Genomic DNA, 27,163 nt, shown 5'->3' on the forward strand with positions numbered 1-27,163 from the left:
TGATAGAGATTTATGACAACAGGGTGCACCGCAAACTAAAACCATGTCGAATTTCCTTAATGTAAATGGCTACAAAAGGGAGAGGCCAAATCCAATATTTTACAAATACTAGCCAGTGAAGCTTCCTTAACCGGGACTCCCAAAAAGATTTTGCAAGGGAAACAAACTGGCCTCTCGGAACTAGCATCTATTTCCAGTAGGAAACGGTGAAGCATCTACAATTCACTACGACACTAAAACTACTAATCCGACATCAATACCTCTGAATGTTTCTAGCAAGATAATCTGAATTGACTAAAGCTAGTGGACAGACTAATGTACAAAATAGAGACTAACAGCTAAAGAATCTGAGTCTACAGCAATCATCTATTCCTCGCGAGCTGTACAGTCGACTAAACAATAACCTTACACCAACGCCTCAAGGAGTCAACGGTTCCTGCAAATAGCAGCCTGACCTCTGCGGTGTGGATACAAAGAAGTTTGTACAATGGATCAGCAACAATTTTTTTGCATCATCTCAAAAGGTATCGGCCATCATCTTGAAGCATATATATAGTCCCCATTGGCCAAGGGAATCATTTCCGAGTGACACGAGGAACATTGGCAACGCTTGATGATGTGGGGCTCTGTGGTCTCAGACTGCTGACATTGGCCATATCGTAGTCTTCATGTATAGCTCCTAAATCTGTCCATTCTACACCAACTATAATCGGTCAAGAAAAACAATCGCAGAAACTTGGCAATTTTGAGTGACATACTCCCTCCATCCCATATATGATGTCCCCATTTAAATTCGATGGTCAACGGACACCGAATTTGACTGACTATGTCTCATACTCCCAATACACAATAGTTAAATTTAAACAATGATACTATGAAAATAGTTGTTTTGAAGAACCCGACATGATGTTAAATCTTCACATACATTTAGGTAATAGACATCACCTGACCAGCGAAGTCAAATTGGGGGAAGGGGGACAATAAAAACAACTCCTGGCTTTAGCATCTAAGTGGAGTATAAGAGCCTCTTCTACGGTTGTATTTTTCTTTTTCTTCTTAGTAAGGGGGGTAGCAGAGACTAGGGAGTCAAAAGGGATATCAAGGGAAAAAATAGAAATTTAGCAGGAGATGAAACAATTGGAAGGATACCATCGGTTCTCCACATGTCAGTAATGCTAACATCAGCGTCCGATAGCAGCCAGTAATCTGCATTACACTGGAAGAAGAGTAAATTGGTGAGCATTAGCTACCATATAACATGCCTTGTTCTTGTACATGTATAATACTCTTTTCAGTTATCAGGGGTTCAATCCCTGCCAATGGGAATGGAGCATACTCTTTGGCCAGCTACCTCTTCATGAGAGCACCCGCAGCAAGGGGGTTATACACTATTGTCAATGGTGGACACGGTTTACACCAAAAAATAATAATACACTTTACAGTTTACACCTAGAACATTTCATGCAAACTTGAAAATTCTTGTTTTAACTATTGAAGAAAGCAACCCATAAAAAATGTCAAATCTTGCTTTTACTGTGCAGTAGTTTAATAGAATGCTTTGAAACACAAACTCTCAAACAATATGGTCTCGAACAAAATTTTTGGCCCAGCAGCTAATACTTGGTATAATACAGCCCTTATTAATTGTACGTCACTACGCCCCGCAATTTATATGCATGAGAATCATCTCAAATTGACTAAAGACTAGCTGCATTTAAAATTTACGACTGTGTATATGAGCACGAGTAAACAATCCTGAGATGGCAAAATACACTAATAATTAACTTACGTCAACATCAGGTACTATCTTCATGATTCCACCCACGAAATCCTGTTGAGCATTGGTATCTAAACACGTCCGTTGGTTTTCATGTCCATGTGTTTTCAACTCGGTGCACCTAATTTCATTCTTTACAGTGGCTGGAAAGTCTTCAATATAACCTGATGGGCCTGGCAGGCTTGGTGGAGGTTCAGGAGCAGCACTAATCTCCTCGAACTTCTCTTCAAATTGACTAAAAACAATGCAAAGGAAATTAGTATCAGTTTGGAGACACATGACCAGAAACTGAGAAGAAGAAGAGGAGATGAAGAGCAGGAGGCGGAGAGGAAGAGGCCAAGATTGCTTTGAAGAAATCATAAATTCATCTTATTTGGTTGCAAATGAAGTGGAAAAGCTAATACAAGGAAAGAGATTAAAAATAGTGGCTGTTTTTCTTACAACCTCCATCTTAGTCGCCATGACAAATAACTACTCCGTACATAGTAAGCAAGCTCTGAAGTTTCACAGTCAACCTTCGATTACTTAAATGCAAGTTCAATAACGTACCCAATCGCAAACAACTTCAAACCAGAATTTTATCAGCAAGAAACATACACAAGTTACAAGTATACAACTAATACAGTGATACTAATATATACTCCGTAGCATTTTCTATCCAACAGAGAACTCGTGCATCGTTTCTTAAAAAAAATGAGAACATGAAAGGGTGACATGTGGAGCACTAGAGGCCTCCAAAATATGGGTCAACATACCTGACTAGATAAACGTCAAACATGAAAGGGTGACATGTGGAGCACTAGAGGCCTCCAAAATATGGGTCAACATACCTGACTAGATAAACATCAATTGGACCCATTGTGCTCCTGAGAACTATTCTATATCTTCTTTGCGGGTAATCAACAGCCTATAAAATTACATAAAACAAGGTCCTCAGAAATGTGCAAATGGAAGTAATACAGCAAACACCGCAGCTTAATTTCACTGAACTCGCCTCATCTGGATCTGGGACCTCCAAAGTTGTACCGTGTGGAGCCTTAATAGCTATTAATGTTTCATTCTGTCATAACATAAGCCACATATTAGTACACAGCTACACATACAACAGCTACTATTTTATTAAATTAAATTTATCCTTAACATTCTGCAAAGAAGATTTTAGAGTTCGCTGGGATGGGAGGAAGTGTGTTCATCAAAATGGAAAGGTTAAAAATAATAGTAGATAAACATACCTGAAAACAGGGCATTCCCTTAATATCTTCTTCAGTTACGAACAGCCACCTGAATGATGTAACATGAAGATAATGAGCAAGTCAGTATTCAGTAACAAGGTATACACCTCGTTGTTAAGCAACGGTGAAGATTAGCTCAATAACTGGAAAAAAAAATACTGGATGTACATTTGGGTGAGGAGCATACTTTTGATTATTTTCTTCTTCACTCATTTCCCTCAAAAGTTCTTGCGTTTCTCTGCAATGTGATTGAGCATTAGCATTACAGATAAAGACGAGAAAAGAAATATGTCAAGGTTTTTAAAGCAAACACATAGGTTAGGTGAGACCTAATTTGTTCATCCAATCTGCGCTCTTGAATTGAAAGTTTGTCAATATCTGCCTGATGAGAGAAAAGGTATATATAAAATAACAATGCAGGCAGACGAAAGATTTATATACAAGCACAAATTATACTATAAGACTGTCGCATTGTACGACGGTTAAAAAGTGACCATTTTTATAGAAAAAAGTAACCATTTTAGGTTAAAAAGTGACCAAATGTACACCTTTAAAATGGTCACTATTTAACATAAAATGGTCACTGCTTATCAAAATGTGGCTACTTTTTGTCCGCCATACCATACGACGGTTGTACACAATAACTACTACTAACATATATGGTGGACTACATTTCATCTGAATACCTGTAAACTAGTAGCACTATCATCAACCTCTCCCGGTCTTAAAACCTCAAGTCCCCTGATCAATTTAGTGAAACATTCAGAATAAAAGGTTCCGGAATAAAGACATAATGATAAAAAGAGTCCAAACAAGCAAATAACCAATGCCGGAGTAAATTAAGTACATAAGTAACATACTTCAATTGTATCCTATTCTTCAGCTTCTTTTCAATAAAACCAATGCCTTCTAGAACATTGGTTATGTCATAAATCCGCCTTTTTTGAACCTACATCTCATTAAGAACAACTATCAGAACACAGGGGAAGAATAAGAAGACCAAAGAAGAAGCATTAGCAAAATATCACCTCTAAAGTATCAGCAGCTTGGTTCAAGTCAAGAATCCCATCTTCAGCCTGTTTGATCAAGTTGATAAACTTCTTCGTCAGAAGTCCTGCATGTAAGGGAGATAACTGTCATCATTTTTATCATGAACATCAGACCCAAAGCGAGTTAAGCTATTAACTGCAAAATATGTCAAAAAAAAAACTAGAAGTAAGCAGTATGTATCATATCAAATACCAAGGGAACTATCATAGCGACAGGGACCAATCGGAGTGAGGTTGTTGGCTGGAGAACCTGCAATTCAATATTCGATATGTCAAGACCAAAAAATGTAAATTTATTCAACAACATATCTTCAAAATCAATAAAGGGCCAAACTCGGGACATTATGTTGTGATGCCTCAAAAACATTAAGCCTCCCAACTTCATTCCACGTCCCACCTCTTTATCTCTTATGCAGTAACAAGCAACAACCACCGACTCTAATACTAACCAGCATTTGATACTGGAATCTGAGACGCAGCTCTGTTGAATTTGGCAACCCTTGATCCCCGTCCTTTCCCTGCTTTTCCAGATTTAGGTGTGTGGAAGGAGTTGTGAGCAACTACTTCAGTGTATCCAGTACTAGCTGTCCAGTCACTTGGCTCAGCCTTGTGATCATCTGTGTAACACTTCCGCTTCATCGGCTGAAAGCATCAAAACAAATATCCCGAACTTAATAGCAAATACAAGTTCACAAGTGAAATGGATGCACATGTGTTCACACAGAGTAGCCTCATATTAACCATGAGTCAGCAACAAAAAGATAGGAAATAAAGACAAAAGAAAACTTTGCTCAGCATCAAGTGTCCAAAGGATCCCATGTTGAAAGCTATTTTGAAGAAGAGGGCATTTCGAGATTAGGATTCCCATCACAGTGCCCTGAAAGACTTTACCAATGGTGCTAATAAGGATCCTCAAACTTGCATCCTTGCCGTGAGATGGGGAAAAATGCATGACACAATGCAAGCCCAATTTGTAATACATACAATTTTCTCTAACACCGTTCTTAAGATAAAAACACTTGTGCATGACACCATCCACAACATTCAGAAAACGAATGCTTACGGTCCAACACTAAGCCAATTAGTCCACAGGCAGCAACGCACACACTAGACAACAAACTTCTGCACTCGCATGAGCTATGTTGTTGAACTCAAGTTACAAGTACTAGCTGCCAAGCACATGTTCAAGAATTATCTAATACTCCGTGTCTCCCTCCGTCACAATCATTTGTTTACGTTTTTTTTAGATGTTTTTGGTCTAAATAAGGTGTCTAGAGTCCAATACGGAAATTTAAGAAACGATTAAAGAGTTCGAGCAACATAGTCAGTCTATAAGGATTACTAAACAACAGTAACACTCTAAACAATCACTAATTCAATCCGTGAATCAGTCTAAGAACAATTCACTTCGACAACCGAAAAACGCGACAATTGCGTGCATTAAACACAACAAATAACACAATCAAAACAATGCCACACGCTTAAACTAACAATTAAAACATTTACAAGCAAAATCTCCAATCCAATTAAGCAACATAAACTCATCATACGGAGTAATTAACCTTAATTAACAAAATTAAATTAAAAAAGAATAAAGTAATAAGTGAGTAGACAGTTACAGTAGTATTGACGTTGATAGTTTGAGTGTCGGAAGGCGGAGGAAAGCGGTGATAATCGGCAGGTGGTGGAATATACGGCGGCTTGACGGTAGCGAACGGAAACTGCCGGTTCAACGGATGCGGCGGAGTGTCGACACGTTGTGGATGATTTGCCGCCATTTTCCGCCGTATACGGCGGCGATGCGGTGGTTGTTAAGCTCAGCGAGGTTTTACAAAATAAAAAAATAACAAAAAAAAGAAAATTAGGAGTGAAGGTGTGTGTGACGTGGAGGAAAAAGAAAACTATTCGACGGCGGAGATTACGGTGGCAGCGGCGGCGGCGGCGGCAGAGGGAGGAAGGGGGAGGAGAGAGAATGGGAAAAGGGGGGGAAAACGAGGGAATTCAGGAATTTGGTTCGGATATAGATGTGGAGGGAAGCCAAAACCCCACTCTTTTTATTTTTTATTTATTTTTATTTATTTAATATTAAAGAATTAATTTGTGTTTTTTTTTTTTTGGTTTGGGTTTTTGGGGGGAAAGAAAGGAGAGAGTGGGTTAGTTTAAAGGGAAAAGGAAAACCGCGAAAAAAAGTGATGACGTTGCTATTTGTAATTCATGACTCATGACACGTCCTTCACAATCTCACATTGCCCATTTGCGCCCTTGTGCTTGCACGATTATTTTTTTATTTTTTTATTTTAAAATTAGGTTGATCATTTAGTGTAGGACTAACTTATCTCATCCTGTCGAATGAGGGAGGTAAGTTGAAGCTACTGGATATCAAATCACCTCGAAAGAGTTGGACATGAATGTCCAATAGAAGCCATGAGGTCAGCAACCTTGTTGGTTTCACAAAAGCAATGTGTAATTATCCCTTCATCAAAAAAATGAAGATTTAATTTCAAATCCTTGATAATATTAGAAATTTCCCAAAGAATTTGCCAAGTACCTCGAATTGAGTTAATAACACATGAATTATCACCCTCCACAATTAACTCTGAGATTCCTAAATATTTAGCTGCTAAAATACCTTCTTTTAAAGCGAGAGTTTCCGCAACAAGGATACTATTTGTTCCGCACTTTTTTGCTCCCAACAAAATGACTGCACAAATTCTAGTTTGTGACGGCATTGTAGGCATATTCGTCATAAGCTTGCGACAGATTAAATATTACTCATGCATTTAGAGAGTGGTATTCTGTTTTGTCTTATCTGCCCATATGGGTAATACTTAACCCGTCGCAAGCTTGTGACGGATATTGCACATCATACGGGAAACTTGCTGAGTTGCACAAACTGAGACAACTAAAGTGTGATGTGTGAAGTGCGCTACACTATGTCCTGTTACAACCCATTGACATACAAGAATGGATTCTCTTCATTTTTCGTCGGAAAATATAGTTGTTTTTCCCAATAATAAGGCGATGTGTTAATAAGTAGAAAAAAGAAAATTAGGAGTATTATACTAAGTTAACATACTCTATATAAGAGAAGCAAACGAATATCTATATTGAACAAACATTTATAAGTAGTTATGTATTTGTTGATACATAAAATTCCCGAAATTATAGATGATCTATTGACCATGAACAACCCAATCCAAAAATGACAAAACCCAAGAACCCCCGATAATTGTACACTCGAAAAGGACTCGGCCCAAATGACACATATGCCAAGTGTAGATGTAGTCATGTACTGATGTACCTATAGTAAACCATTTCAATTTTCATAATTATCAATTCTTATGGAATTTTGTTTCCTTTTCGCTTTACAACCTAGTCTTAATGAAATTTTGCATGTTTCTTCAACTTTTACTTCTTTGTTGCCATATTATTGGCAATTGCAGTTTGACGTTTATATCGTACAGCAACCTTTTTTTTCCAATTGAGTTTAAAAAAAAAGGGGAAATGGTTGAAAGGATAATGCACGTGAAAAAGCACATATTCAACGATTCCCTGACTATTCATTTGGCGCCAATTTTAGGGCATTTGCCAATTCAGAGTCTTACACTCTTCAGAAGCATGGCAGTTAGCCCTCCTATATCAAGTAAATTTTCAACAATTATTTGATAAGACCGTCTTACCATCGTGCTATAAGCCTATAATACGAGTACGACTTGCACATTTCAGGCACTACACTAAAATTACTCGGATGAAAACCGATAGGGTATAACTGTATAAGTAATCAAGAACACTCGAGTAGAACTAGGACGACCTTACAAAAGTTGGAGAATATATATAAAGTGATATTTCAATGTCGACCAGCGGATGATATTTTAACAATATCGTATATCACAATAATTCTAGGACTAAGTTACAGATTTAATCTATTCAGAAAAGGGTAGCTCGCTCAATGTAGAGACTAGCTACTTCTGCTGTATTCTCGATATGAATTGGAATTACTCAAAGAGCACCCAAAGTTAATACACAATGTCCATTTACCATACCTGAAATTGCCCTCAGTCTCCTCGATTCTGCCTCTTTCGATCTTTCTTTCCCGATCCTTCTATTTGCTTTATGACCACAATTATCATCTATACTGGCCGCTGTACAACCATCTCATCTTCAATTATGTACACAGGATTTAATTAACAGCATCCGAGGATCTCTTTGTGTTCCTGGACTGAATCAGGTAAGGGGCTCAATTAAAGTTGAGCAAATGCTGTGAACGAGAGACCACTTGCAACTCCATGGCCATTAACTATCGGCTGTCTGCGGTTGGTGCTTCTGTGGCACTTGGGCTTTTTGGTTCAAGGTCATTGACATTAACCATAACATAGTCTTCATGAACCGTCTCCAGTTCATTCCATTCAACTGCAGCTGTGCGGAATCAAGGTAAACAGTTTCTTGGTTCAAAGAAGCCAGGGAAATTAGATATACAACAAAAATAACGCTGCTATCCTAGTGTCTCAAGGGCTCTCGTAAAAGGCAGGATAAAGGATAAAGGGGTCAGATATGCACAAAAAGAAGGCTGTTTCCTGATTATCCATATATATATAAATCAGATCAACAATAACGCTATCCTAGTGAGTGTAGTGACCTAAGTGGTCTCGTATTTTTTCCTTTTCCATCATAATCTGAGACCAAAGAATAGCGAGTAATATGAGTGTTTTGCTCCATAAAAATAGGGAAATTAGAAACAAGATAAAAAAAAAAAGTTGATGGACTGTGGTGGTGTCAAACAAATAGTGCTTTTATTAGGCAAAGGCGCCAAACGATTAGATAGAGCGATAAGTACAGAAACAATTCGTCAAAAGGATACAATCCGTTCCCCACATTTCACTGATGCTAACATCAGCATCCGACAGCAACCAGTAGTCTGCATCACTCTGTAAGGGAAAAAGAATTCACACGTATCATCAGCTAATCACCAAGCTATAAGCCAAAGATTAATGGCAACATAGTTTTAATATTTTGTTCCAGAGATCATGGACAAAGATCTACGAAAGGTGACACTCCAAAATTTCAGGACAAACCTTCACCTAAAGGCATTAATTTTACACCATATACTTCTACTATATTCTATATGTACAAAACAAGCCAGAAGGCAGGACTTACATCTACTTCAGGTACTATCTTCATAATTCCACTTGAACACTCCTGAGCTACATACGGAACTACACACATTGTCGGTGTCTCTTGTTCTTGAAGTTCCGCAGCAGTATTTCTGTTTCCATTGTTTGGTTCAACTGTTGGCTGTTCATTGTAACCTGACGTGCTTGGTTCATTTGATGGCGCCTCACCAGCATTGATCTCTTCAAACTTTTCTTCAAATTGACTGAATAGAAAACAAAAGCCAAAATGAAAATGTGCATTACCAGATGAGAGAGCAGATAGTGCAGAGAAGAGCAAGGCGAACGCGTAGGAAGATGACAGAGAAGTGATGACCAAGAGATTGTGAAAAAAATATTTATTTGCTGATTGACAAGTACAATGCAAATTATTATCAGCCAAACATTGAAAAAAATAAAAATGAATTGCATTTTTGGTGCTTTTAAAAAGATGGAAGAAAGAATTACTCCGTATCACAGTATCACTTACTGGGAAATGGTTCTATATATTTTACATCCACGGAAAATACACATAATTACAACTCAACAACCAACCAAAAATTAAACAGTGAGTATCACGGACCAGTAAATCATACCTTACAAGATAAACATCAATAGGGCCCATTGTACTCCTAAGAACTATTCTGTATCTTCTTTGAGGACAATCAACACCCTTCAGCACAAAATATGTCAAAGCCAGTCAGTACCTCAAAAATGCTCGGAATCAGTTGATCGACAACTATGATCAACTATATGTTGAAAATTCCATTTGAACATACCTCATCAGGATCCGGAACCTCCAAAGTCGTGCCATGTGGAGCTTTAACTGCTATCAACGTCTCATTCTAAAATAAGGTGCAAAACCAGTTATCCGCATCAGCAAGAACTAAATTTATAATATCAACGAAAAGTTGCATAGAAAAGTAAGAGACAAATGATATAAGAGATTGCACCTGAAAACAGGGCACAGCCTTTATATCTTCCTCAGTTACAAACAACCACCTGAATCATGTCGATGGCATAACACAAGTATGTCAGTCAGATAAAGTGATTCCCGCTTGACTATATAATGCATTGCAAGTTTGCAACATATACGGAGAGAAAAGGGTAAGGATGTACTTTTGATTATTGTCATCGTCACTCGCTTCCGTCAATCTCTCTTGCATATCCCTATAAATGTTTGAAGCATCGGTAATAATGAATGTGGGGAAAGGCAAAGCTCTAACGCGAGTCTAAATCAGTTTTATGCTAGTCACCTTATCTGTTCGTCTAATCTACGTTCTTCAATTGACAAGTTTTCTACATCAGCCTGTATAACAAAGAAATTAATGCATGAGCCTGATTCATGCCCGTGTGCATGGATTGGTATAAATGATTTTAAGCATCACGTGATTCATCCAACTGGAAAAATCCTCGCGGAAATAGGAAAACAAAAATCAAGAAATAAGAAAAAAAATTGTCAATAATGTGGTACCTGTAAACTAGCAACACTATCATCATGATCACCAGGCCCTGGGACGTCAAGACCCCTGATAAATCATTAAAATGTCATCAATATATAAGGAAGAATAATGTCAGTTTTGATACAACACTCTGAACGAGATTCTACCACAACAGTCTAGTAGAAAAAGAGAAAGTAGCAAGTAAACAATACATACTTCCATTGTATTCCGTTCTTCAACTTTTCAATGAGACCAATTCCCTCCAAAACATTGGTAACATCATAAATCCGCCTCTTTTGGACCTGACAATTAACAAATACATTGATGTACCAAGCAAAACATGCAAGGTCAACTGCAAAGCTTATGCAATAGATTACCTCTAAGACCTCAGCAGTCTTATTTAAATCAAGAATACCATCTTCGGCGTGTTTGATTAAATTAATGAACTTCTTTGTCAAGAGAACTGTATAAGAATATAAAAGCAGAAGCATCATTCAAAATGTACAGCTGCAACCGTCCAAATAGCCCGTACATCCACAAATGAAACATATCCCACTAAGAATAAAACTCAAGAGCAAGAGTAACTACATTAAGGTTAAACCTACTTACCAAGAGAGCAGTCGGATCGACTAGGGCCAACTGGAATGTCATTGGCTGGTGAACCTGCATATAAATATTGGTAATTAACATGAAATGAAACGGTGCTGATAAAAATACTGCCGACTCTGAAATTGATTTTACACAATTGGTAATACATTTCTCCCATGAAGCAATGTACTTTGTAGTATTTGCTGTATGAGACGGTCTCATATATGAGGGTCGAGACCAACACAAAATCTTATGTATTTCTCATTGGTTATAGGGTAAGTATGTTGACTTCACATATGAGACACCAAAATCGTCTTATAGAAGTTTTCTTCAGATTTTGAAGACTGACCAACGTTGGACAAGGGTGTACGAGGTCCAGCTCTATTGCATTTGGTAATCCTCGGCGCTTTTATTGCCTTGCTACCCTTTCCAGACATGGGCGTTTCAATAGGACTGTTAACTACTTCGGTGTACCCTGTACTAGTCGCCCAGGCAGTGGACTCGGCATCATTTTCAGCTTTTTCACTCTTCCGCTTCCTAGGCTGAATAAACACCAAAACTCCCTCACTCAAAAACAACATTATACACACACACGACAACAAGTGTATACCAAAGCAATATAAATAGCTCACAAAACCATATTTCCTATACAAAGTTCTAGAAGAAAATGTACGCCACAATAATGAACATCGGCCAAGTAACAATCCCATGTACACTAGAACACTAGATAGCATGGAGCCTCAACTAGAGACTACACCTCTAAAACCTCTGCAGATTAAGATTATCATGAGATCCACTCATAGAACGAGTATATTTTTATGCGATTGAACGGTCTTTTTTTACTTAAATAATGCGAACATGAAACGAGCAGGATACTAATTGTCTAATTCCAACTTAAAACACATCCAATTACACTTTACACCATCTTAAGTTGAACATCAAGTAATCTAACAAAATTACTCTTTCCGTCTCAGTCATTTGTTTACCTTTTATATTCATTGTGACAGGTATTTCAATCAAAGGTAAACAAATGATTGGGATGGACGGAGTAACAAATTACTTATACGAGCAATCCACCTAAACACCCATCAAATGCTTAATTTTCCGCTAAACTTCGAAAATCCGTAAAATGAATCACCAAATCAAAGTAAACTAAGCTAACTAAAAACAAAAACAAAAAAAACAATCTGAAATATATAAAAGTAGATGCAAATTGCAGAAATTACACAATTAATTTAAACAGCAAGAAACCCGCCAAATTAAATTAGCAGAAACCCTTAACCTAATCACACAATTAAAAACACAAATCAAGCATTAAACACTAATCGAATCAAGATCGACGATTCAAATACAATTTACAACTACACCAAAGCAACTAATCAAAGTAATTAGTACTAAAAAAAACTAAAAATAATTAAAATAATTAATTAAATAAGAATAGTTAGGTGAAATTTACAGGGGATTTGAGGAGAAGAGCGTCAGGGGGAGGAGGAGGGCGGTGATCGGAGAAGGAATGGTATTCGCCGAAAGGCGGGTTTAAGGAGAAGTGAAGGAGGGGATTTGAGGAAGGCGGTGGTTGTGATGGTGGCGCGTGGGGGTGAAGGTGGTGTGAGGTTGTTGGAGTGGTTGACATTGCGGCGGCGCGTGGGGATCTGGTGGTGGCGGTTGATGAAAGTTAGAGGAAAGGGAGGGAGAGATGGAGGGAAGAGCCGAAGAGGAGGGAGGTTTGGAGGGAAGGAGGGAATTTGGTTCGGATATAGATGTGGAGGGAAGTCCTTTCTTTTCTTTTATTTTTTTCTTTTTGTTTTTTTAATTGATTAACTAGTGTAAATTCCGCGTAAATGCGCGGTAAATTTAGGTCTTTTAATTTTTAGTATATTAGTTATAAATTTTAGATTTATATCTCGCGAATTTTTATAAAAAATAACTAATATTAAAATTAATCAAAAGAATTGAATAATTCCATGAGTTGTGTTTTTTATGAAAATATTTTAACTACACCAAAGTTTTTTTTAGAAAAAACTTCGCCACGAATAAAAAAATTATTTAAGTTGTGAATTTTTTTGTCACGAAGCTAATAGTAAGAATGTGTCAAGTTATTCTCTACAGTAATAATTATTTTACGTAATTTATTTTCGCAGTACAATTTTTACTCATTACAGTACTTTTTACCCCAACTTTTCCATTTGTCTACCCTTGACCAAAAAACTTCTAGCCCAATTCTCTCTACCTTCTCTCTCTACTGTAACCTCCTTCAACCTTCAACCCCCTTCAAATTCATCAATTAAGAACGATAATTCGGGTATAGAGCAAATACTTAATGCATTAATCCGTTAAGAATGATTAAATCGATTCTTTGTTATACTTTTGTTTTGTTTTTTAATTAGGGTTTATGTTAATAAAAATGGTTAATTCATCCGTTCATTATTAATTGTGCTAAATTATGTTGTCAATTACGCAATTGTATATCACCGGAGACATGGGCATTTGGCCGGCGAGTGAAGGGGCGTCGGAGAAGGAGTGCACAAAGGAAAACGTACTACATTAAACAAAAAAAAAAATACGCAATTCTCAACGGTGTAGTACACAGTAGGTGAAAATTAATACACTTATACACACAACCAACAATGCAACCGTTGAGATGGTTGTTGGTTGGCTGTGTATTACGTACTGCATTGTTGGTGTCACCCTAACCCACCTCCATCAAATTGATCGGCCGACAATTCCGTCCACAGACCAGTATAATTACCGTAACCCACCGGTGTCACCCTAACCCACCCTCACTGCGACCCACTGTCGGTTACTCACCGACCTACTTTGCTGGAAAACCCCGTCCCAAAACAACGACAACAGTAGCCGGAAATAGGGTGATGTGAAATTAGAGGATAATGGGTATGTGAATTAGAGAGAATAGGTAGAGAGAGATTAGAGAGGGGAAATGTGAAGGGTATAATTGTCAATAGTGTACTGCGGTGAGTAATATGTGTACTGCGAAAATCAACACCCTTATTTTATTACTGAAAAATTCAGCAACTTATACTTTATAATTTAATATCAATTTTATTTTATTTTATTTTAATGAAAAAATTATAATCATGAATTTATTTAAAAAATTAGAGTTTATTTTTAAGAATATATTCATTGAAAGATAATAATGTAATGAAAGAAAATTATATTTATTACCATATTTAATTATATGCTTTTTGGAGGGAAAATTAAAAGAATTTTTATTCTCTTAGTAGTAGGGGGGATTAGGTAATTATTTTTGAGTAATTTGTTGATTATATGTTGATGTACATATTTTTTTTTTTTTTTTTTTTGAGAAAGTACATTATGATTTGTTGATTGATTAGGTATTTTTGTCGAATTTAGGAGTAATATGTGTCACAATGTAGACACCTCGTTTCTGCACCCCTCGCAAACCACCCGGTGATGATTGGGCCGCATGTTTGATTCGCGGAACGATTCGTGACAATTCGTAAGATTATCGTCAAGTGATTGCTCAAAAATTAATGTCAACCTCTTAGTTGTCATCTACGTACCGATACGGTCGTTTTGGCAGTAATTAGAGTACATTCGGAGTCCGGGTCAAAAACCGTCTCCATTTTCTGATAGCTGTTAAATCCCGAGTCAGAATGTTCTGGAATGTTCCAGATATTTCTATTCCATATTTCTCAAATTTTATCTTTTGGCAAATAATATCCCGTAATATTCAAAAGATAATCAAATTAAATCCGTCCTACCATAACTTAAACACGGAAATCTTTCTTAAACAGGAGGAAACCTCCTGGGAATAGACGCAGCAGGTGCTGCGCCTCTTCCAAGAGACGCAGTGGCTGCTGCGCCTCTTCCCAGGCCCTTCTTTGCATGATTTACGTATCTTTTTCATATCTTTCCGAGATTCACTTCCAAAGAGTCTCCGAAACCCTATTCCTCCGTGTGATTAGTATAAATAGGAGCTTTCGTTCCTCATATTTCTCACGCGAGTGTCCGCCCTTCTTTTCTCCCTTTGCATTCTAGACTTTGTTCTTACTAATTGGCGCCTACGTGCTTGAACCTTCGACCACGTAAGCTCGGATCTTTCCCGGTACCACCTCTCCGTTGCATGACCGACCAATTTGACCACTACACTCAATCAATCTAATTAATCAACTTGTTAAATCGTTTTCCTCTTTCGAGGGCACTCTTTCCTTGCATTCGCGTCGAGCATTCACTAATCGATCTTCTTAGTTCATCTCGTTCCGTCAACATGTAAGTCTGAGGGTGTATTTAATTCCTCTTTTATTTATTGTTATTTATTATATATTGTAATCATCATTGTAAGGTTTATGTCGAAAGTACTCATTAAAACCGATTTCTAAAAACCGTCTTTAAAACCTTTTTTTGCGGATTTCCAAGAGAGACGGACGTCGAGAAAAGACGCAAAGAATCGCTGCGCCTCTTCGAAGGAGCGCGGCACTCGCGCCTCTTGAGGCCGCCGCAGTTCCTGCCTCTTTTCTTCTTCTTCGTCCTCTGTAATTCGTCTTTCGTTTTTATTTGCTTTCAATTGTTTTCCGTTGATTCGTTCATCATAATAACATATCAATTCACATGTATATTGTATATTATTTATCATCTTTAACATGTTTAATTCATCATTGTCCCGACTTAAATCCTAAATAATCAATATTTACGGGTTTTCGCCATTAATATTCAAACCCGGATTTTAGAAGTTCAATTTGTCCATATTGGGTTTCTGAGATTCGTCATTGATATATTTGCATCTATGTTCATATGTTCATCGTCATATTCATCATGTTTAATAATTAGTTTAGTTAGTTTAATTAATCGTTCATTAACATCGACCCTTCACATAATTAATCTGTTTTGTTTTCGTCTCACTCATATTTTGCTGTTTTATCACCCCATTCATATGTAAACAACATGTTAATCACTTTCATCCGAGTCTATATTTAATCAATCCATAAAATTACCAATTAACGTTAACAATCTGCGGTTCCGGCTTCACAGCCAGAACTCACCCTTGGGAAGAGACGCAAAGAATCGCCGCGCCTCTTCCAAAGGGCGCAGATCTCTTCTGCTACTGTTCAGGGTGATTTCGCCCCCGAACTCCTTTTCGCTTTGACATAGTTTAATTAGTCTACATATTAATTAACTAATATCCGTATTATCACTAACTCGTTCGTTTACTTTATTTAATTTTATAATTTTTATTCTTTTATTCTTTTTCTCAAATCATCCGTTTTAAAGGTATTTTCGACATAAATCGCCTAATCTAATGTAATTATTGTAATTTTCATTATTGTAATTTATAGTTATTCTATTTATCCTATTTCTTGTATGCTTTCACATGTAAATCGACATTAAATTCAACTTCGACCAAATTGTATGCTAATTAATTGTTCACCGACTTAGTCTAATTCTCACATGCTAGGATTAATTCAATGGATGTTGCATTGCATGCATATAACCGACGATATATCGAGTATAAATAAACTTCCCTAATCATTAGTAGAGGCCGCTATCGAGGCGGGCGGGATTAGGTGTTCGATCAAAAGAGCTTCCTAATACGTACCCTCACCCCTTACTCCAGATCTCCGTGAGCACCCGTGTTCATTGGCATCCACGAGAGTCATTCTAGACATAGAATGCTAAGGGTAACGATTGCTTAGCGTTCATGTCACTACTTTGTGTCTTGACATGACACGAGGTATTCGAACGGTTCCAATTTCCCATAAAAATTGGTGGCGACTCCTTACAAAATGCAAACGCTTGTCCCCGTTTCTCACCAAGCGCCCCCGTGGGCGGCCCGCTGTCCACGAGTTTGGCGACTCACTGGGATATTACACTTACGTGTAGCTAGGGTGAAACTTGAACAAGGTTAGGGAATAAGTTTGTACAAGACAATTGTCGGTTTTCATAACTCGGTCTTCCTAGACCGTTTTACTCAGCCTTCCTAGGCCCAACCCAACCCATTCGACCAATCGTCCCGTCTAAACGGTCCTAATTCTTATTTGGGCCTAAGGATGGATAGCGATTGACGTCATCCATACCATGATGCTTACTCTTGTTTGTATCAAGGACTTTCACTACTTGAGGAAATGGACTAGGAATCGGCCTTACTCTTGTTTGGCACGAGCCTCTCCACAGACTTCGGGTTTGATGGTTCGGTATGGCAACCCACCCTTTAAACCAAAACCCTTCTAAATGCACTCAGCATCCCGTTATAATGCTTGTATAAATGTGCAAAACCTTATGTGACCACCATTTCAAAACAAATCATGACGAATTTTCGAAAAAAATCAAAACCCGTTTTCAATCAAAAATTTCGAAGATAGGGCCTTTAATTAGTACAAAGTCCGGTCAAAACTCTGTCCGTCTGTCAAGTCAAAATTCGGGCCACAAGCCCATTTCCAAACCTCACTTCGAGTCCACTCCTACAACTACACTACAGTTGGCTAGGACACACATTTTCAAAGACCTTGTCTTTCTTCAAAAACTCACTCAACACAAGTGGCACACACCCACTTCACAAGTCAAAACTTTTCCTCTTTTAGCAAATGTGATAGAATGGTCGATCGTGTTTTGATTCGTCGCCGGTCTCTTATCCAGTTTCCAAGATGCCTGGGTCAAGTGATGATACGAACCTCCAGCAAATTCAAGAGAGTAATGATCGAATCCTGGCCGCGATAACCCAAATGCAACTCACTCAAGAACAAACCTATGACCGCCTTGAGCTCATCGAAGGCCGCATCTTTGATGTAGAGGGAAAGCTACCTCCCATTAAAAGTGAAGTACTAGGTTTTTCCGATGACGAGTCCAAAGATGAGAATCCTCTCATGGGGACAATGCAGTGAGAAAAGACTCCAATACCTAGAAGAGCAATTGATGTACCTTAAGGGGGATGACATTTACAGGGAGAACAATCGTAAGTATGAAGCCGTCAATTCCAAATTACCCACTAACTTTAGCATGACGGATATCCCTAAGTTTAAAGGACATGAGAATCCTTTGAACCACATCCGCGCCTTCAAGGACTATATGTCTATCAAAGGCATCAAACCCGAGATGTTCTTGAGGATCTTTCCTTCATCTCTTGACACTATCCCAAAGCAATGGTTCTACACTTTAGATCACAAAAAGGTCGCTACTTGGGAGGACGCCGCCATTGAGTTCTCGAAACAATACGCGGATAATGCCGAGATCCAAGTCAACATGCGCACTCTAGAGGTTCTTACCCAAAATGACAAAGAAGGATTCACCGACTTCCTAAGTAGGTGGAGGAAGACTAGTACTCAACTAGTAGAACGTCCAGATGAGGCCACTCTTGTGGAGAAGTTCGTGGACAATCTCAAACCCATATATGCCAACCATTTGAGATATCAAAACATCAAGACTTTCAAAGATTTAACCGTGTTGGGGACACGAATTGAAGATGACATCCGCAAAGGGCTCTTGTCCAAAACGGTAGGTCGAGGATATCAAGGGTCCACAAGTCGTTCATACGGCTCTACTAGCAAGACCGACGAAGTTAACCTTCTCGAGCCATCCAAGAAAACTAGCCCACCAAGGAAGTTCACAAACCTTGGGGATACGTACTCCAATGCTCTAAAAAGGCTAATGAAGCAAGGCAAACTCCAACCCATTGGACCTACTCCCGAACCCGAAAGGAAGTCCAAGTTTTGGGATGAAAACTCTTACTGTGAATACCATAGGGGCAAGGGGCACGACACAGAAAAATGCTACAAATTGAAACACGTGCTTCAGGATATGATCGAAGATGGTCGGCTTCCAATTCCACCAGGAGGTAAGCCCAACAACACTCAGAATCCTCTTGGAGTTCTAGTGATTACAAGTGACGAATCTACCTTAGATTGCTCACATCTCATTTCTCCCACCGAAAATGAAATTCATGCAATTGAGAAAGAAAGACTCTACTCTACCATCTCCCCTACCATTTCCGACTTCATCGCATGGGCAAGGAGTGTAGACAGACAAGTGTGGGAACTAGAAAACATGGTAATGATCTTGCGCAATCCCAATGCAACACCTAAAGAACGCATACCATTGACCTTCTCTCAAAATGCCACTATGCAAGAAGTAGTCGCTGTGGTCGATAAGCTAGTTGATCAAATCATACAACTAGAAAGTGACATCATGAGGATGAAGGAACTAGCTGCAATTAATGGGGTTTGGGCCGATGACGATGAAGACGAATATCTCATCGAAAACTCCTTAGTAAAAGAGATAGTCCAAAATGGCGAAGACCAAGATGTGGATCACCTAACTCGCTCGGGCCGTCCATACCAAAGTACTACTCAAAGCAGTCCAACCAATGTCATCACACCAAATGACAATGAAGACGATCCCACTGACCATTTGCTCAAGCAATTACAAAGAACCAAGGTGATCTTTCGGTCGGCAACTAGTGGCAAGCTCATTTCCACACCGCCAAGCTTTACTGCAAGCTTTGGCCAAATTGAATGTGGCACATAACTCTACTCCCGAAGATGTAGTCAACTTGGTCTTCCAAGAATCACCGAAGTTAAGTAATCCTATTACTTTCTCAGACGAAGATTTGCCACCTTTTGGCGCTAGTCACAACCTCGCTCTATACATCATCGTCATCCTGTCTAAAGAAAAATGTGCCAATGACCTTGGTAGATGATGGCTCCGCGGTCAACGTCATACCCCTCAAAACGGCATATAAACTGGGCATGAAAGAGTCGGATTGGACCCCTACAAGTCAAGGCGTACGCGCGTATGACGGTACGCGACGAAAAGTGGTTGGACTTGCTAGCCTAACCATAGCTACGGGACCGATCGAGCGAAAGGTCAACTTCCAAATAGTGGACATCGAAGCTTCATTCAACATACTTATGGGAAGGCCTTGGATTCATGCTTCCAAAGCAAAGAACATCCACCCTTCACCAAAAGATCAAGATCCCACTCAATGGCAAAGTTGTGACAATCACTTGCCGCCTATCAAGGCAATAATCGAAAAACAATCAAGCAATCAAGTCCTTGCGGATCCCATATACGAACTTGGGGGCTTCCAAAGTGTAAGTGTCATAGAAAGCGAGTTGGCACCCTTGTACTATAATCCCTACTCTAACCTAGTGGTCAATCACATACTCAAAAATCAGGGATACTTCCCTGGAATGCCTTTGAACCCAATTCGGAAGAACACCTTCGCGCCATACAAGAAAGGCAACTCATCAAGAATACCACTTGGATCGGGGTACAAACCCACAGCAGGAGAAGAAGTTCTCGAAATGCTTGCTCAAGTCCAAAATCGCAAGTATGTAGGAGTCCAAATGAAGCCATATCTCCCCACCTTAAACGGATACTTCGTTCAAGAAGGAAGTTCGGAACTCTATCACGGATTTCCTGAACCTTGGCATTACCTTGAGAGGAAGTTAGCCGGAATCGAGATCTTTCACGATTGCTACTTTATCCCTCCAGAAACGGTTCCTACCGTCAAAACCCGTCAAGCACCTTGCTTAGACGAACAAGCTGTTAGCCTCCTATTTGGGGAGGACCGATTTGTTAGGGCGCGCAGCAGATGAGATCATTACTACGATACTTCAGACGATCGCTTCAACCCCACCGCTTTAATCACGTAAATCGACACCAAGCGGCAGAAAGGATGGAGAAAATCAATCAAATGGACCAACAATCAAGGAAGACTCTTCAAGCTCACCACCGGAGAAGGAGAGATGTTCAAGGAAGAGCCGGGAGACGACGAGTTCGAATCAGAGTCGGAGTCGGAGTCGAGTCGAGTCTAGAGAAGTCATTAGAGAGTCTACTCGTCGTCACCCCCACTCCGTCGTTTCTCCTAGCTTACTTTCAAGTAGTCACGTAGTTCGGGAAATGCCCCAACTATCGTTTCTTTGCCGCCACCGACCATGGATCGGTTGGCTTCTTTGTTTCAACTTTACTCAAATCTTAATATGAATAAATCAGGTTCTGCTTACTCTTTGCGTTATCTTGAGTGCATTCATGTTTATGATGATGATGATCGAGGATGACCAAAACCCGGACTTGACCGAAATACCTCCCTACGTAGCCACGAAATACTACGGGAAAGGGAAGGGGGACCGATGGTGAGGACACCGAACCCATCAATGTAGGAACCGAACTAGAACCCCAAGAACTTAGGATAGGGACTACCTTGAGCTCTACCGAACGGGCCGACTTCATAGACCTCCTAAATGAATTCAAAGACGTTTTCGCTTGGTCCTACAAAGACATGCCAGGGATCGACAGGGACATTGCCGAACATAGAATTCCGATTAAACCAGGTTTCAAGCCTGTAAAGCAGAAGCTTCGACGGATGAGAACAGAATGGGCCCTAAAGATCAAGGAAGAAGTGGATAAGCAATTCAAAGCCGGGTTCATCAAAGTTTCCGAGTATTCTGACTGGGTGGCTAACATAGTGCCCGTACCCAAAAAGGATGGGAGAATTCGAGTTTGTGTTGACTTTAGAGATTTGAACAAAGCAAGTCCGAAAGACGACTTTTAGTGGACAATACTGCAGACCACGCATTACTATCCTTCATGGACGGATATGCGGGTTATAACCAAATCAAAATGGCCATGGAAGACATGCACAAGACCGCGTTCGTCACCCAATGGGGAACCTATTGCTATACAGTAATGCCGTTCGGATTGATCAACGCTGGAGCTACATACCAACGCACCGCAACTACACTCTTACATGACATGATGCACAAAGAAGTTGAGGTATATGTAGATGACATGATCGTCAAATCCAAAGAGAGAGAGGGACATATTGCGAACCTTCGCAAGTTCTTCGCAAGGCTACGGAAATACAACATGAGACTCAATCCTCAAAAATGCACATTTGGGGTAACGTCTGGCAAACTCCTAGGATACGTCGTTAGCCAACGAGGTATAGAAATAGATCCCTCGAAAATCAAAGCTCTGATTGAAATGCCACAACCTCAAACAGAAAAGGAAGTCAGAGGATTCCTGGGAAAAGTCCAATACATAAGCCGATTCATATCGAAACTTACGATGATTTGCGAGCCTATCTTCAAGAAACTCAAGAAAACAGACCACACCATGTGGGATGATGATTGTCAAAAGGCGTTTGACCGAATCAAGGAGATTTTAGCTAAACCACCAGTGCTCATGCCACCACAACAAGATCAACCTCTTGGTTTGTATCTCACGGTAACTGAAACTGCCATGGGTGCCATGCTAGCTCAAACCGTAGGAAGTGAAGAAAGAGCTATTTACTATCTAAGTAAGAAGTTCTTGGAATACGAGTGCAAATACTCGCAACTCGAAAAGACATGCCTCGCTCTTGTGTGGGCAACAAAGAAGCTACGCCACTACATGCTTAGCTACTCCGTCAAAATATTCTCCAAGATGGATCCAGTCAAATACCTCTTCGAGAAACCTGTCCTCAATGGACGCCTAGCAAGATGGACCATGATGCTCTCAGAATTTGACCTCAAATACGTGCCACTAAAAGTAATAAAGGGTCGCGCATTGCCGCCGAATTCTTCGCAGAAAATCCCATCAACGACGCACAAGCCATAGATACTTGGTCATTTCCCGACGAGGATATACTTCAAACAGATGTAGACTCCTGGGACCTATACTTTGATGGAGCATCAAACCTAAGAGGATTTGGGATAGGAGTGTTGCTCATTTCTCCCGAAGGTGAGCATACACCGATCTTTGTCAAACTCGACTTCGAGGTGACAAACAACGCCGCATGAGTATGAGGCTTGTTTAATTGGACTACAAGCGGCAGTAAGCTTAGGCATCAAAAACCTCCGAGTGCATGGAGATTCGTCACTAATCATCAACCAAGTTACAGGATCCTGGAAGATCCGAAGCGAAAGCCTAGCACCCTATCAAGCTAGGATCGACCAAGTCGCTCAATTCTTTGATCACGTAACCTACTTGCACTTACCTCGGGAGGAAAATCAATTTGCAGACGCTCTTGCGAAACTTGCATCTTTGATAAACATGCCAGATTACATGATGGAAATGCCTTTGTGTATCGAATGACGGTCAGAGCCGGCTTATGTCCATCAAATTACCAATGAAGAAGAAATCGCACCGGAACCCTGGTTCCAAGCAATCCTGAACTACAAGCTCAATGGTACCTATCCACCGGATATGGATAAGAGGGGACAACGAGCCATACGTCTACTAGCTTCACAATACGTCCTCATGCAAGGAGAATTATACAAAAGAACACCTCTTGGTGTAGTCCTACGTTGCCTTGATCATTCACAGGCACGAAAAGTGATGGAAGAAGTCCACGATGGAGAGTGCGGTCCTCATATGAGTGGACCTATGATGGCAAAGAAAATCACACGTCTAGGGTACTATTGGACCACAATGGAATCCGATTGCATCAAATATGTGAGGCACTGCCACAATTGCCAAATCTTCGGGAATGTACAGCATGTCCCTCCTTCGTTGCTCTATACGATGACATCTCCTTGGCCATTCTCCGCGTGGGGAATCGACATAATTGGGAAAATAACCCCAGCAGGAACAGGAGGTCACTGTTTCATCCTAGTAGCAATTGACTACTTCACCAAATGGGTAGAAGCGGCTTCCTACACCGCTCTTACAGCCAAGAATGTAGCCAAGTTCATACAAAATAACATCATCTGCCGATATGGTTGCCCACATGAGATCATCAGTGATAACGGGTCCCACTTCCAAGCCGAAACCGAACAATTGCTAGCCAAATACAAGATCAAGCATCACCACTCATCGCCCTATAGACCACAGACTAACGGCGCGGTAGAAGCGGCTAACAAGAATGTCGTCACAATCCTCAAGAAAATGACTGACAATTACAGAGATTGGCCAAGCAAAATACCCTTCGCTTTGTGGGGATATCGAACATCCGTCAGGACGCCCACTGGGGCTACTCCTTTCTATTTGACCTACGGCATGGAAGCCGTACAACCAGTCGAGCTAGAAATACCATCCTTACGTATTCTACTCGAAAGTCAAATCCCTGAAGCCGATTGGAAGAGGGATAGGTATGAAGAACTCATCCTCCTGGATGAACGTAGGCTTCGTGCCTTACATAATGTCCAAACATATCAAGCACGTATCAAACGAGCTTTCAACAAAAGGGTTAGGCCAAGAAACGTCAAAGAAGGAGATTTAGTTCTCAAATCGGTCAGAGCTCTTTTACCTGTCGACCCAAGGGGAAAATTCAAACCTAACTGGGCCGGACCATATCTAGTCAAATCAATACTCCCAGGGGGTGCGGTTAGAATCACAGACCTAGATGGGAATGAATTTTCAAACCCCACAAATCTCGACCAACTGAAACGGTACTATGCCTAGGATAGGACAAAAACGCGCCTCGCGTAAACCCACGTGTCGCTCTTGTGGCACTAAATAAACGGCCCCCGGCCCATCCGAATGTCCTTTGTGCTCTTGCATCTTGGCAAACTTGTCATCCTCATATCATCAAACAAACTAAATTCGCACCTCCCGAGTAAGCAAAAGCTCATGCTTATTTTCTATGTTCATTACAAGCTCTTGCTTCGAACAATTATTCTTTTACATTTACTCGAACTACGCGCAAGGGTTTGATTTCGCTTTTTTAAGTGAATACGTAGGCAATCCTTCACGGGATTCAACCCACCATTTTATTTAAAATGTAAATAGAAGGACATTTGCATTGCATTTGAAATTCGACAAGAATAATTAAAAGAAAATAACAACGGTTTCGTAACCACTTAACCTTTTTTATTTCATTCAATTTCTAATAATAATACTACGACAAATAATAAAAATAGATTAGGCTAGGATTCTAAAAATCCCTCCTTTTATTACAACAATAATAATAATAATCAAATAATAAATAAGACTTGGGCTATTCTTCCATCTTTCCCTTGCCCTTGTCGTTCTTGTCATATTTCTGGTCACGACCTCGAGCCGGGCGCTCCTGCACCACTTCAGACCTAATCACCAACGGTCTTTCTCGAGGCCCGACTCTTCCGTTCTTGCCAACCACCACCCTCGCGACAGAGTAGTCTTCGATTTCTTGAAGGATGAATGACTTGAAAGCCGGCTTCTTCTTCTCCTTGATCGGATGCTTCTCCTTCTCTTTCTCTCCTTCACGCACCTTGTAGTCAACAGGCTCACGCTTCCTCAGTCTTTCACGCTCTTCCGAAGTTGCGGCCTTCCTCCATCTCAGATAAGAATCCGACACCCACAAGGCATTGGAGGAGAAACTCAGGAACCACATATTCCTTTGGGCCCACTTCATAGCCCACTCTCTTCGGCTCTCGGTAGTCAATGCCATGGCGTCTGCGGGGACGGTGTCAAGCCTAGGAATCATCCGCTTCAACCCGACTTGCCTCATCAACCTCTCGGGAAAGATGCATACCATAAACTCCAATCCAGGGATGCGCACGGACCTAGTAGGATCCAAAGAAGACACTCCAAAGTGATGGACTTGAGATGCCACCACGGTACAATCCACACGATCAAGGGGCCATCGTCGTTCTTGACTTGTTCTTCCAATAGTCACAGACCGGGTGAAGTCCACCATGTGTACCGTGTCCTCATCGAAATCATACGGGCATGATAGGAAAGCGCATGAACTGGGGGCTCGAGCAATCGGAGACGTTCCATAAGCCAAACCTACCAAAACAGGTATTAGACACCCAAAAAAAAAAAAAAAAAAAAAAAAAAAAAAAAAGACAAAAAAAAAAACGAAAAAAAAAAAAGAAAAAAGGAGAAGAAAAACGAAAAAAAGAAAAAAAGAAAAGAAAAGGCTGTCTTTTACCTGTAAGATGACGGGACTCCCCAAGAACGGAAGATCGCAGTTGGATTTCCTGTTATCCAAGCCCAAGATAATCTCCCCTAAACACAAGCAAGCTGGGCTCCTGCGCAGCTCCATTTGCTCAACGAGACCCAATAGACGGGGATCACCTCGCAAATCTTCATCAACATGTCCCTGAAAGACATAAACGTGAAGCAAACAGAAACCGAATGCTCTCCTTCTAGCAACATAAGAGACAGTAGGGTCGGCCCTGTTGATGAATCGATCTATGAAATCCAACATCCGCACGCCTTTCGAAGTAACAAGACGATCTACCTCGAGTCCGGTCACCCAAGCAAATCTCTAAACTTGCTCTTATACCCCGAGCAAAGCAGTAGAAGGGATGGGAGTAGATGTTCGTGGTCCCACCCGCCAATATAGCGAGCAATTTCCTCCAGGAAAAGGACAAATATCACCTCCCGGGAACGCGAAAACATGATAATTTGGATCCCAATAATCAAGACAAGCATCCAAGAACGGCTTTACTACCTTAATGAGTTTCAAACTCAACAAAGATCCAAGGTTGTAAGCACCCATGTCATGTTTCTCAATATTCGAAAACTCGTTAGTCCATTCCTTCAAGCGAATTTCTAGGGTATTCATGATGATAATTTTCTCTTGAAAATTTATGGGGAGTTTTATATGTGAATCGACGAAGAAGAGACGGAAGAATTATATGATTTAAAGCTTCATCGACGATTCTATTTATACTAATTGCTGTTTCCAAAAATCTGTCGAACCGACTGCTGGGAACAGCGCGGCACTCTTTGCGCCTCTTCAAAGGGACGCAGCTCTTGCTGCGCCTCTTCCCTAGCATCGCTTCTGTGATTTCCGTGTTTGGATCTTTCCTAATTCTATAACAAATAATTTCCTATTCCTACGGGATTTTATTTTGGTAAATCCGCGAAATTTACCATGCTTCAAGTTTCCTTGATCCAGGAACGCGCATTTCGAGGCGACGTCAACATTTTCGGCCATTTTTTTTTATATTTAATTCTCATTTTAATTCTTTTTTTAATTCTTTCCTTTTCATTTTCACTTTTATTTAGTCAGTTCATTTCTATTTTCTTCATTTTCTAACTT

The 27,163-nt window shown here is 40.0% G+C and overlaps 2 protein-coding genes across 5 annotated transcripts; both read right to left on the bottom strand.

The window, feature by feature from the left end:
* Nucleotides 1-25: 25 nt before the first annotated feature.
* Nucleotides 26-6,105, bottom strand: LOC141614691 (transcription factor E2FA-like). 4 transcript variants are annotated; one of them, XM_074433450.1, is made up of 14 exons: nucleotides 5,678-6,105; nucleotides 4,508-4,700; nucleotides 4,252-4,308; nucleotides 4,038-4,123; nucleotides 3,870-3,958; nucleotides 3,696-3,750; nucleotides 3,339-3,391; nucleotides 3,197-3,247; nucleotides 3,010-3,058; nucleotides 2,772-2,837; nucleotides 2,608-2,684; nucleotides 1,790-2,012; nucleotides 1,150-1,216; nucleotides 26-694 (listed from the first exon to the last, which is right to left on the bottom strand). In XM_074433450.1, exons 1-14 carry the CDS (start codon nucleotides 5,834-5,836, stop codon nucleotides 576-578), a joined length of 1,344 nt encoding a protein of 447 aa, XP_074289551.1. In that variant the 5' UTR covers nucleotides 5,837-6,105; the 3' UTR covers nucleotides 26-575. The 4 variants fall into 4 exon arrangements, with proteins under 4 accessions (XP_074289551.1, XP_074289541.1, XP_074289538.1 ...); XM_074433440.1 differs by having other exon boundaries at nucleotides 26-703; nucleotides 5,678-6,084; XM_074433437.1 differs by having other exon boundaries at nucleotides 26-703; nucleotides 5,672-6,084.
* Nucleotides 6,106-7,879: 1,774 nt separating this feature from the next.
* On the bottom strand, nucleotides 7,880-13,011 carry LOC141614708 (transcription factor E2FB-like). The gene is made up of 14 exons (XM_074433456.1): nucleotides 12,692-13,011; nucleotides 11,585-11,777; nucleotides 11,257-11,310; nucleotides 11,025-11,110; nucleotides 10,864-10,949; nucleotides 10,680-10,734; nucleotides 10,462-10,514; nucleotides 10,325-10,375; nucleotides 10,159-10,207; nucleotides 9,985-10,050; nucleotides 9,802-9,878; nucleotides 9,213-9,432; nucleotides 8,917-8,983; nucleotides 7,880-8,474 (listed from the first exon to the last, which is right to left on the bottom strand). The coding sequence occupies exons 1-14, from the start codon at nucleotides 12,866-12,868 to the stop codon at nucleotides 8,356-8,358; spliced, it is 1,353 nt and encodes a 450-aa protein (XP_074289557.1). The 5' UTR covers nucleotides 12,869-13,011; the 3' UTR covers nucleotides 7,880-8,355.
* Between the last annotated feature and the right edge of the window lie 14,152 nt (nucleotides 13,012-27,163).

The sequence above is a fragment of the Silene latifolia genome, chromosome 1 (assembly GCF_048544455.1).
Source record: "Silene latifolia isolate original U9 population chromosome 1, ASM4854445v1, whole genome shotgun sequence".
Lineage (NCBI taxonomy): Eukaryota > Viridiplantae > Streptophyta > Magnoliopsida > Caryophyllales > Caryophyllaceae > Silene > Silene latifolia.

What these genes read in the sequence shown, in the direction of transcription:
- LOC141614691 (XM_074433437.1), bottom strand. Translation starts at nt 5,836, where the DNA reads ATGGCGGCAAATCATCCACAACGTGTCGACACTCCGCCGCATCCGTTG. An exon ending in AAGAATAGGATACAATTGAA is followed by an intron (nt 3,751 to 3,869) that starts GTATGTTACTTA and finishes TAAATTGATCAG; the next exon opens with GGGACTTGAGGTTTTAAGAC. An exon ending in AGATAGTACCTGATGTTGAC is followed by an intron (nt 1,217 to 1,789) that starts GTAAGTTAATTA and finishes CTCTTCTTCCAG; the next exon opens with TGTAATGCAGATTACTGGCT.
- LOC141614708 (XM_074433456.1), bottom strand. Translation starts at nt 12,868, where the DNA reads ATGTCAACCACTCCAACAACCTCACACCACCTTCACCCCCACGCGCCA. An exon ending in AGATTAGACGAACAGATAAG is followed by an intron (nt 10,376 to 10,461) that starts GTGACTAGCATA and finishes AAACATTTATAG; the next exon opens with GGATATGCAAGAGAGATTGA. An exon ending in AGGCTGTGCCCTGTTTTCAG is followed by an intron (nt 10,051 to 10,158) that starts GTGCAATCTCTT and finishes ACCTTATTTTAG; the next exon opens with AATGAGACGTTGATAGCAGT.